Genomic DNA, 10818 nt, shown 5'->3' with positions numbered 1-10818 from the left:
AAATAGTCCTTAATTTGTGCATACTTCTCACCTGATTCAGAAAATACTTAATATTATTCTTTTTTACAGAAAGGTGTATTATGGATTATTTGGCAGAATACAGTCGAGTTGAGAGATGCTCGGTATATAAAGTTAATAGCCCTATAGGGAGAGAGAGAGAGAGAGAGAGAGAGAGAGAGAGAGATATGTTATTGAGCTTGCACTCTCCTTCACAACCATACTTAATAAGCAGTGTAAATGAGGACATACTGTAGACTTGTCTTGATGTAAAGTTAATTATAAACACTACTAACCCAGCCCTACAGCCCTATATTTATGTATGTATTCTGGCACATTCCAGAACTCCATTCATCAGATATAAAACGTGTGTGGATGTTTATGACTGTTTATTTTGGATTATGAAATCATGTGAGTGGGAACTGTGAGTCAATGAGAGCTGCTTTGGTGCTTCACTTGGTTTTCATATTTTTAGTATGTAAAATTATGATTTTGGTTCAATTAAATATGAAGAAAAGTAGAAGATAAGGAACGTGAGATTAAATAATGCATCATAAGAAATTAAGAAATGGACAAAATCACACAACGATCTATTTGGAGTGTTTCATTAATACTAAATTATATTTCATTTCAATGAGAGATAAGTATTCAGTCAATCTTCATTTATGGTACAAAAAGCGGGCAGGTGCCATTAACACCCGCATATCTAAAGATGATAAAGTTCACTTATGCAACATTTAAAAATGCATGACAAGAAACCACTGGGCTCTGGTCTGACTGAGGTGACGTCATTCCACCATGACGTCATTATGATATATCATATATGCCCAGAGAATAAAGACTGAGTGCCGAATGGATCTTTCCATAAAATAAATGGTTAAAAAATGAGTCCTCGAAATTCCCTAACAAGCGTATCTAAATAAAGCAGCGATTTTTATTAATCCTCCAAAAAATAGCAACAATTCGACTTTTGGCACGTTTAATTTTGTCTCACCGAGCAAATGATTGCTGAGTTGGTCTTTGGCAGGAGGAATGAGTTTGTGTCTGTCGGGAGTTTTTCATGTGCGCGCGCTACACACTCACTCACACGCGCGCGTAAAGTCAGACACAGCCGCACGCGCAAGCCGCCAGCGAGACACCGGGACACAGACGGATCTTTCACTTTCATTGAGTATTGTGTGAGGACAGACTGCTGCGATGGCGGCGTTGACCGGAGGAGAGATGTGCGTCAAGTATCTGATGTTCGTCTTCAATTTCATCTTCTGGGTGAGTGAGAAATGATTGATGTGTGGAGAGGTTGGCTCGCTCGCGGGACGTTGTTTTATAATTAACGTTACTCGCGATTTTCCTCAAAAGATACATTGATAAATGCGTGTGTATAGCGTCCCGTTTAAATTCTTAATTAGTTTAGATTGTAATTAATGACGTTGGGACGTCTGTGTGCAGCAATGCAACGGGATTGCAACCATTTGGTTGACCTAATTTGAAGGTTTTTAGCTCGCATTTCAGGACCCTGGTCGTGTAGTTAAAATACTGTGTGTGTGTGTGTGTGTGATGGGACAAGCACTGAATTTTGATAGTGTTTCCTCTGACTCCCCTCTGTTCGTGTTTGTGTGTCAGCTGTTCCCTCTCACGGCTGGACAGGCGCGTTCTGCTGATGTCCGTCCGATTCGTGAACAAATCGTTCTTTTGAACCGGTTAAATGAGTCATTCGAACTGATTCGCAAAGTGTTCAGTCTCGAACTCGAATTAGCATAGTACGCTTGTAGACAGTTTATAGTATGTATAAATTGTACGTAGTATGCTAATATGTGTAGTGCGCATCAGTCGGGTTGCAGAAGAAAATGTGTATATAGAAATTGATTTTTAACTGTATACTTATAAAACTTTAAAATACCTACTATGAGCTTTTGAGGTTTATGCATTTTTACATCCGAAGCAAGCATTTTGTTACCACCAGGGAAGGATGACGAATACAAAAAAAAAAAAAACGCTTATTAAAATTTTGGACTTCTAGGATGCTAAGATGCACAGTATGTTGAATAATGTATCCCACAATGCAATGCACCTGACTTTTTATTATATTTTCTGTCATTATGAACATTTAAGGTAATATCAGTCTCTTTCTGAAAACTGCGTCTTCCCTCAATATTTGTTTTAACACTTTCAGACATTTTTACACAAAACTGCATTAAAATTAAAAATAATTATATTTGTGATTAATGCACCTTTAGTGTCACAAAATGGTATTTCAAATCTTTATATGCATACTTATATGCATATTACCACTACTATATAGCATGCAAAAGCAGTTTGCATTATGAATTTTCACTTAACATGTTATATTTCAGTAAGCAACAACAGACAATCAAGCTTGCACAGTATGTTTTGGGCGTAAATCCATTTGGGTCTGCTCTGTTTTTTTGTTTTTTTGTTTTTTTTTGGCAACACAGATTGCACCATACTTACAACGTTCATTCGGATGTTCAGTATCATGCCAGAGGTCAGCTTATGTGTAATCGATAAGAATGGAACATTTTTGTACCCTCATCTCAAAATTAAATTGCACCAGCGGGAAAATGTCTGCAAAGTGTGGCCTTTTACTCATGGTCTAGAGCTCTGCAAACAGATCAATGATTGATCTTTCCATAGTGTTTACACATTATGGGAGAGCCGGCCTACAAATAGCTTATTTTTGTCATCTATCCACATTAAACTCGAAGAAAATATCACCTTAAACAGTGCATTGAAATAAAAGACTAAAAGTGAAATTTTGAACCTGCTCACTGAAATGAACCAATTCACTAAATGAATCTCTTATTCTTCAACGCAGTGAACATGACCCAAAGCCGTATGGTGTGTGTGTGTCCAGCCCGAGGGTTTATGTGAGTACGCGTCCTAGATTGTCTTTAATCTGCAAGTGTATTTATAGAGCATGATAATCTCATGGACAAACTCACTGTAAACTGCATTTGTTGTGGGTTTTGATGGGGAATAATGAAATTATGAAATTGTGTGGTGTGTCCACATGTTGGATCTGGTCTCATTCATTTGCAATCTGTAAATATTAATTAATATCCGCATTACTTAACACCTCCTCTGAGCTCACACACACACACACACACACACACATACACACAGAGAGAGTGTATTAACATTAACATTACTGTCAAATATAAAACACATGTTTGTGACGTGGTAACTACTGGTAATGATGGTATTGAGGAAGAGACTTTTCAAAAAATATAGAATTTTTTTTTGGTGGGGGTTAAATTTGATTAAAAATAAATAAAGTGAAGTGACATTCAGCCAAGTATGGTGACCCATACTCAGAATTTGTGCTCTGCATTTAACCTATCCGAAATGCACACACACAGAGCAGTGAACACACACACACTGTGAACACACACCCGGAGCAGTGGGCAGCCATTTATGCTGCGGCGCCCGGGGAGCAGGTGGGGGTTCGATGCCTTGCTCAAGGGCACCTAAGTCGTGGTATTGAAGGTGGAGAGAGAACTGTACATGCACTTCCCCCACCTACAATTCCTGCCGGCCCGGGACTCGAAAAATTATATGTTATATAATGTTAGTATGTGTTGTACTAAATTTAGATTATGCTAAGTTTAATAAAAATAATTTTGTTCAGAAGATTATTTCCATTACATTTATAGTCACGAAAACTTGATTTTAGTTCTGTATTACTGATTTAGTGTAATATGGTAATGGGAATTCAAAAGAAAATCTGAGTCATTATCATGAAAATGTTGCAGTGAAAATAATGCTTCATTTTTGTAAAGCAAAATATCCATTTGTTTTTGTGATGAAATATGACCCAGCTAGAGCGTTAATGTCACCTGCAGACTTACACAACATGCTGCCTCCCACACACCTGTGAGCTCCTCCCACTGACTCACACAGACTATTGTGCAACACACAGACACTTTTCAGTTTTACTTTCCTTATACAAACAAAGTGAGGAAGCGCGTTTGTGAGCAGACTTTGTAGAAACTGATTTATTTAGCTGAGAGTGCTGGTGAACGCATACGGTTTCCCTGAACGAGTGACTTGGACAACAGCAAAATGGGTGTTGATGGATGTCCAAAATGCATTAAAAATGCCATGTTTATCTTGAACTTTATCTTCTGGGTAGGTGCAATTTCATATTTGTGTGTGATTGTGTGAAAGTATTAGTGTTGTGTTTTTATGTGTGGAATGTGGTGGAAGGGCGAAGTGGGGTTGTTTTAATGGTGTTTGTTTAGCTAAGCATTGGCATGGAGATTTGGAACAGATTTCTCAACCTTGAGTTTTTGAAACAAAAGATCTGGGTCAGAGAGAAAGAATCAAAGAGCAGGACATGAAACCGTTGCGCTCAGCTTAGTGAGCAGGACTTGACAGAACAATAAGTCACATGATATAATGATGAGCTTGTTGTTTTTAAATCATAGGCTGTAAGATGATTGACCGGTGTGATGCATCTGTTTGTTTGTGTTTTTGTGCATAACTTTGAAACAAAATCTCATGGTGTTTTTCTTGAACGCAATAAGATTGCTTGACATTATTAATCTGAAGTCATTTTGGGTCAAACCAACAGATGTTGAATCTGATCAAATGTGCTGAACATACTGTACCGTAATATTTTTAGTGTTAAAAAGGAAGCAAGCAGGATTTTTCCATGTGACAGAGTTTATTTTATCCCAGGATGGAGGAAGTAAAATCAGGCGTGCGTTTTTTTCCAAAACCACAGATAAACATGCATACACACTGACTGTTTTTAGCATCACATGTCTAACAGATTGACCGAACTTGTGCCAGTTTTATTTGGATTCTGTCATGTAATATTGCTTGCTGGTTGCAGAGAAAATGAGTATAAGCCTCCGAGCCTATTGAGTTTTAATAATCATTATTGCATAATTCATGCACCTTTTGTGTTGTGTTGTCTTTGTTTGAAGAAACACTGCTTAACACTGCCAGTGCACACCTGATCGTATAAAAATAAGCATGCATTCTGACTGAAATATTGTTTCAAGTTACCTATAAATCATATATATTTAATTATAATATGTTTCATTTGTACTTGTCTTTTATAGATAATAATGTATAATTTATTTATATTTCTTTTGCAAGCCACCTATCAATTCTATTATGTTTTATAATAATAATGTTTTACTATTTTTGTATTTTTTGTTTCCAGTTCATTAATTATATACATTGTTTGTTTTTGTAATGTGTTTTATATGTAATAATTTTATTTGTTTTTATAATAATAATAATAATAAATTGCCTTACTTTAACTTAAAGAACAGGACATATACTTTTCTAAATAAAATTATATATATATATATAATAAAATAATCCCATTAAATTAAGATACTTAACTGATGTATTTTTATTTTCTTTAATTTTAATGTATTGTAGTTTAGTCTCTAATACACTTATATAATGAATAGCTGCTAATGAAGGGTGTGGGACTGTGTGATCAGGCTTGTCAGGATGTAATTGTTCTGTGGCAGTAATTATCTACATAACATGTATGCCTTATATAACCCATTAATGGTAAAAAAAAAGCATAAGCAAAGCTGGCAGCAAGCAGGTCAAGTGAATGGGAATGTAAACGGATGGCTTTTAGACCTCTTTAAATCAAGCCAGTAACCTCTGCTGAGATCATTATAGCTCTTTCTATTTAATGTTAAATGTTTCCTTCTGATCTCTGTGTATTTTAGTCTGTTTGTAAGTATTTCAGGGTGATTTATTCACAATCTCTTGTTGTTCTACCACAGATTGCAGGGACAGGCGTCTTGGCTGTTGGACTCTGGCTGAGGTTTGATCCCAAGACTAAAAGCTTGTTTGAAGGAGAGAACTCACCTTACGTCTTCTACACAGGTCAGTCATAAAAACATGCTTTTTGTGCCGCCTCATGTGATGATCAGCCAGTTAAAGTGAGGCTTGTGTTGTAGGAGTGTACATCCTCATTGCAGTCGGCGCGCTGATGATGGTTGTTGGATTTTTTGGATGTTGTGGTGCCATCCAGGAGTCCCCTTGCATGCTGGGATTGGTAATCCCCCTCATTATATACTCAATTATCACTACTTTGTAGTATTAAGATGTTATCAGCCGTGGTGTTTGACTGTCGTTGTTGTTTTCCCACAGTTCTTCTTCTTCCTGTTGGTGATCTTTGCGGTCGAGGTGGCTGCTGGAATTTGGGGCTTTTCCAACCAGACAAAAGTGGGCGTCCCAAATTCTCAGTGCACATGCAAACACACCGATGATGCTCCTAATTCAAGCTACTATGATTGTGTCCATAGGTTACTGACGATATAACGACTTTCTACAAGGAAACATACAAAAACTACCAACAAACCAAACAACCAGCTCTGAAGGAAACACTCCGCCTCATCCAGCATGGAGTAAGATCTTGTTTCTCTCTTTCGCTCTGTGAACACCAACTGCTAGTTGTTCCTCTGAAGCGCTCGTCTAACAGCCTGGGAGATTGTAAACATCTTCAGAACAAGTTTGCTTGCTGTTTTTATGTGCTCTATGCATCAGATGCTTTCTCAAACACTAATTATTCCTAGCTCATTGACTCCGATGCCTTGCTAATTTGTGATGACATCTGTTCCTCATCTTCAGCTTAACTGCTGTGGACCACCAGCAAACTCTAAGGATGATCTTGAAGGGACCTGCCCAGGAAAAGGACCGCTTGATTTTCTCATTGCAAAGGTGCTTAAGTGCTGCATTTTGGTAGTTTTTATATTTAATAAGTAGATGCCACTGATTACTGAGCTTTGTAATACATTATCGGACAATATCCATATAGTGACTATGAAGGCTATGATAAAATAACAAATACATGTTAGCATAAAAATACAGATTCAAAAATGCTAAATGTGAGAACTATGGAAATAAATGTAAATATAAATACATTTAAATAGAAATTAAATATTAGAAAAAAATGTATAAATTATGAAACTGATTTCATATTTATGCAGTCCTTATTTAATATTAATACAGTCCTTTATATAGTCCTTAACTTTGACTTAAATGTTATTTGAGAAATGATTTAATGCATGTTATTTTAGTATTTTTCTATATGCTATTAATATTTATTAATATTTCAAATTCTTTCATTTTTATGTTTAGTAATGTGTTTTTGTGTTTTTGACAATTTTTTTATAATTCTTGAATATTCTAATTATTAAAAAAATATACATTTAGCTTTATATATATATATTTTTTTTTTTTTTATTGTATTTTTTTTCTTTTTTTTTCAGTTTTATTTTATGTCAAAATGAAAATGATTTTTCAAAGTTTTTGTTTTCGTTAACAATAACAACCTGAATTTCCCAAGGCACATCGTAACTCCTTAAAATTGTAATTCAGTTTCATATCCATGTTTTTAATAGAATACACAAATACTTTGGTCAAATATCAGTCAATGACTGTGTAGCATTACAGTTGACCGTGATGGACGAGATTCTTGTGGGCAGCAGGTCTGATTACAGCCGGTTTAGCTCCGATGTTTCTAACCTTTCTGTACGCCTCAGTGAAACATGCTGTTGTCAAGCAAGAGGTCATCGTGGCATAGTAACTGTTTACAAAATTGAGAAAAGAGTTAAAAAGTGTTGAAGTGAAATGATGGTGCATTTTCAAAAGGTGTTCTAAAGATCCAGCAGGGTTTAAGTAAACTAATGAACAAAGTCTTTACACAGCCCTGTTATATCAGACATATGAATTATGTCTAAATCTTGTTTAATGTGTTCAGAGCTGCCCTGATGCCATTGAGGAAGTCTTTAGCTCCAAACTTCATATTATTGGAGGCGTTGGAATCGGCATTGGAGTGATCATGGTAAACTTTATTTAATATAAATGTGTACATGTATGTCATTTTTATACAATTATATGCATATATAAAATGTTATATATAAATTATAAACATTTTATTTATATTGGTGTTCGTTCGTATTGTTTTTTGTACTGTAAGTCCGCTTGTTCTGCATTTTGACCTTTTAGTAGATTTTGAACATTTTATAATTGTAAATTCTAAATTTAATATTTCATGAATTTAAAAACTCATTACCATTCAGAAGTTTTGGTTCAGTAGTTTTTTTGTTGTTGTTTTTGTTTTTAGAAATTAATACTTCTATTCAGCAAGGATGCATTAAGTTGCATTAAGTGAAAGTTTTATACAGTATTTTTACAGTATTACTTCCTAAAGAATTTCTATAAGAATAAATAATTTAACCAAATTTTTCTATTTCAAATAAATGCTTATCTTCTGAACTTTCTAAATTATTTCTAAAAATAATTTAACCAAATATTTCTATTTCAAATAAATGCTTATCTTCTGAACTTTCTAAATTATTTCTAAAAATAATTTAACCAAATATTTCTATTTCAAATAAATGCTGATCTTCTGAACTTTCTATTCACGAAAGACTAAAAAAAATGCAATGCTTATACAAAAATATTAAAAAGCGTTTTCAGCATTGATGATAAAAAGAAATGTTTCTTGAGCAAATCAGCGTAATAGAATGATTTCTGAAGGTTTATACGACACTGAAGACTGGAGTAATATTCAGCTTTGCATTACAGGAATAAATCACATTTTAAAATTCATTCAAACAGAAAACTGTTCTTTTAAGAACATTACTGTTTTTCCACATCAAATAAATGCAGCCTTGGTGAGAATTCTTTCAAAAATATAGAACATCTTATCAACTTTAAACTTTCCAATGCTAGATTCTACTAATGGTGCAGAAATTACAAACTGCAGATTTAAATAGTAAAAAGTATATATCTCTTTGCACCTTGATTGAAATGCTTTTTTGAAGACATGAATTGTCACATGCACGTGTATGTGTGCGACTGACGTGTCACTGAAGAACTGTGTTCTCCGTGTGCGCAGATCTTCGGCATGATCTTCAGCATGATGCTGTGCTGTGCCATCCGGAAAACCTGGGAGATTGTGTGAGGGTCCGGTTGCCTGGGAAACTGCCAGTATATTTGTGTTGCATGATGTCTGTCCCAAAGCACTGTCTTGAACATGACCTCATCAGCTAAAAGCCAGTTAGCTCACTGCGTCAGGCACTCGATCTCTTCACGTCTCTGACTGACTGGAATTCACTCTTTTTCTTAGTGCAGCTGTATCACTGCTCACCAGTAATGAGAGAAAAGGCTTGGTTTAGCATTCCAAGCCCATTTGAAAAGGCCTTTATAAGTCTTACTTTTTATATTTTTTTATCGTTCATAATAGATTTTAAGGATTAACCATTTGTTCGCTTTATTGTACTCGCTGTACTGCGTGATATGAATTGTTCTTGAACTTTTCTAATGTTTTGTTTCTGACTTGTAAATGGGGTCGGGTGATTTAGCCACATACGGCTCAAATAAAAGCCAAATTATTCATGCATTTTGTGGTGGAATGTTTTTTGCTGTGTCCAGGATGAAGTGTGTTTGCATGGATTTGTTTTAATAGCCTTCATAAAAGGCCGATAAGAGTTATTGTGAAAGGGCTTAATGTCCAAAACATCATCAGTTTCCCATAATCACAGCGTGGCTCCATTATGTGACCGTTTACAACCTCTCAGTTCCCTTAATCTTGTTGTATCATTTTCTCTTTCCGTTCTTCTTCCTGTTTACTTTACTTGGTCTCATTTAGGACAAGATATGGCAACTGGAACAAAATCTGTACACTGGAAGTATTTGTCCCTTGCCTTAGGTTTTATGTGAGCTCTGTTTCTCAAACACAACACTGACACATTGTGAAAAAATGTTTATCTGCTTTAGAAGTGACAGTATGACTCACTAACAAACCCAAACAGATCCAGCAGCAAAGAGAACAGAGTTTGAAATCATATTAAAGCACACATCCATCAAAGCATTTCCTTTACTGTGATTTTATTAAAATCTCTCTCTCTCAAAAAAAAAAAAAAATGTTTTCGTTGTGAGGGGTTATGCTTCCAAAACATATGGCTTAACCTTCTTCCTGGTGTATATATAATCATAAACCAAGTGGATGTTGTTGTATAAGATGTTATCTAGTGTTGTTGAGTATCAGTTAGACACTATTATAGTTAGTCCTTTAATAGACCTTTTACATTTTTTATAATATTTGTATTTTCTAAATATGTCAGTAATTTTTATTTATTTATTTTAGTCCATCAAGTTCATCTAAATCAAATATTGCTTTGGCAATAAGATTAAATATGTTTATATATGATTTTATTTCTTTAAATTTATCTTTCTTAATGTTTATTGAACTTTTATAATATTAAAATTATAAAGATACAGGAGAATAGAAACAAACATATAACATATATTTCATTTTATTTTAGTAGTTTTTTTATTGCTTTGGTTTTAGTTAGTAAAACCCTTCTATGGGCCTTGAAATACTTAAAAATACAAAATAATAAATAAAAAAAAGCTTTCTTTATAGGGAAATAATTGTCAGTTGGTTTGATACTTTGTTATATTATTACTATTAATTAATACTTAAAATCATTTACATAAATTGTCTATCAGTTTCAATCTCTATCTTAACAAATTACAGCAAAAAAAGAAAATATAATTAATTATTATGATAATAACTTTATTATTGCGATTGTCACATTTGTGATTTTGCTTATTTCCCCCTCAAATATTTTGATACACTTGATATAACATGAACTTTGTTGCCCCCTGGTGGTCATTATGATTAATTATTTTGAACAAGAAGCAACTAAACAAACAAACTTTATAACTCAACAACTAATGTATTTCAGATGTTTATCAATTAGAGACCGAGAAAGAACTCTTGAGTTCCTGATGAGTCTTAATAGAAATACA

General features: G+C 34.3%; 1 protein-coding gene across 2 annotated transcripts; it reads left to right on the top strand.

Annotated features, from left to right (window-relative positions):
• Nucleotides 1-1059: 1059 nt before the first annotated feature.
• On the top strand, nt 1060-9403 carry cd9a (CD9 molecule a). Of its 2 annotated transcripts, none has more exons than XM_026287106.1 (8): nt 1060-1263; nt 5775-5877; nt 5952-6049; nt 6145-6219; nt 6300-6401; nt 6625-6714; nt 7757-7840; nt 8900-9403. In XM_026287106.1, exons 1-8 carry the CDS (start codon nt 1195-1197, stop codon nt 8963-8965), a joined length of 687 nt encoding a protein of 228 aa, XP_026142891.1. In that variant the 5' UTR covers nt 1060-1194; the 3' UTR covers nt 8966-9403. The 2 variants fall into 2 exon arrangements, with proteins under 2 accessions (XP_026142891.1, XP_026142892.1); XM_026287107.1 differs by lacking the exon at nt 1060-1263 and adding an exon at nt 3951-4143.
• Nucleotides 9404-10818: the final 1415 nt, after the last annotated feature.

This window comes from Carassius auratus, chromosome 18 (genome assembly GCF_003368295.1).
Source record: "Carassius auratus strain Wakin chromosome 18, ASM336829v1, whole genome shotgun sequence".
Taxonomy (NCBI): domain Eukaryota; kingdom Metazoa; phylum Chordata; class Actinopteri; order Cypriniformes; family Cyprinidae; genus Carassius; species Carassius auratus.
Note: the sequence above shows the minus strand (reverse complement) of the source record. Positions and strands in the feature narration are given on the sequence as shown.

Coding starts and splice junctions, on each gene's coding strand:
- cd9a (XM_026287106.1), top strand. CDS start 1,195: ATGGCGGCGTTGACCGGAGGAGAGATGTGCGTCAAGTATCTGATGTTC. Junction 5,878..5,951: donor ACCTTACGTCTTCTACACAG/GTCAGTCATAAA, acceptor CTTGTGTTGTAG/GAGTGTACATCCTCATTGCA. Junction 6,050..6,144: donor CCCCTTGCATGCTGGGATTG/GTAATCCCCCTC, acceptor GTTTTCCCACAG/TTCTTCTTCTTCCTGTTGGT.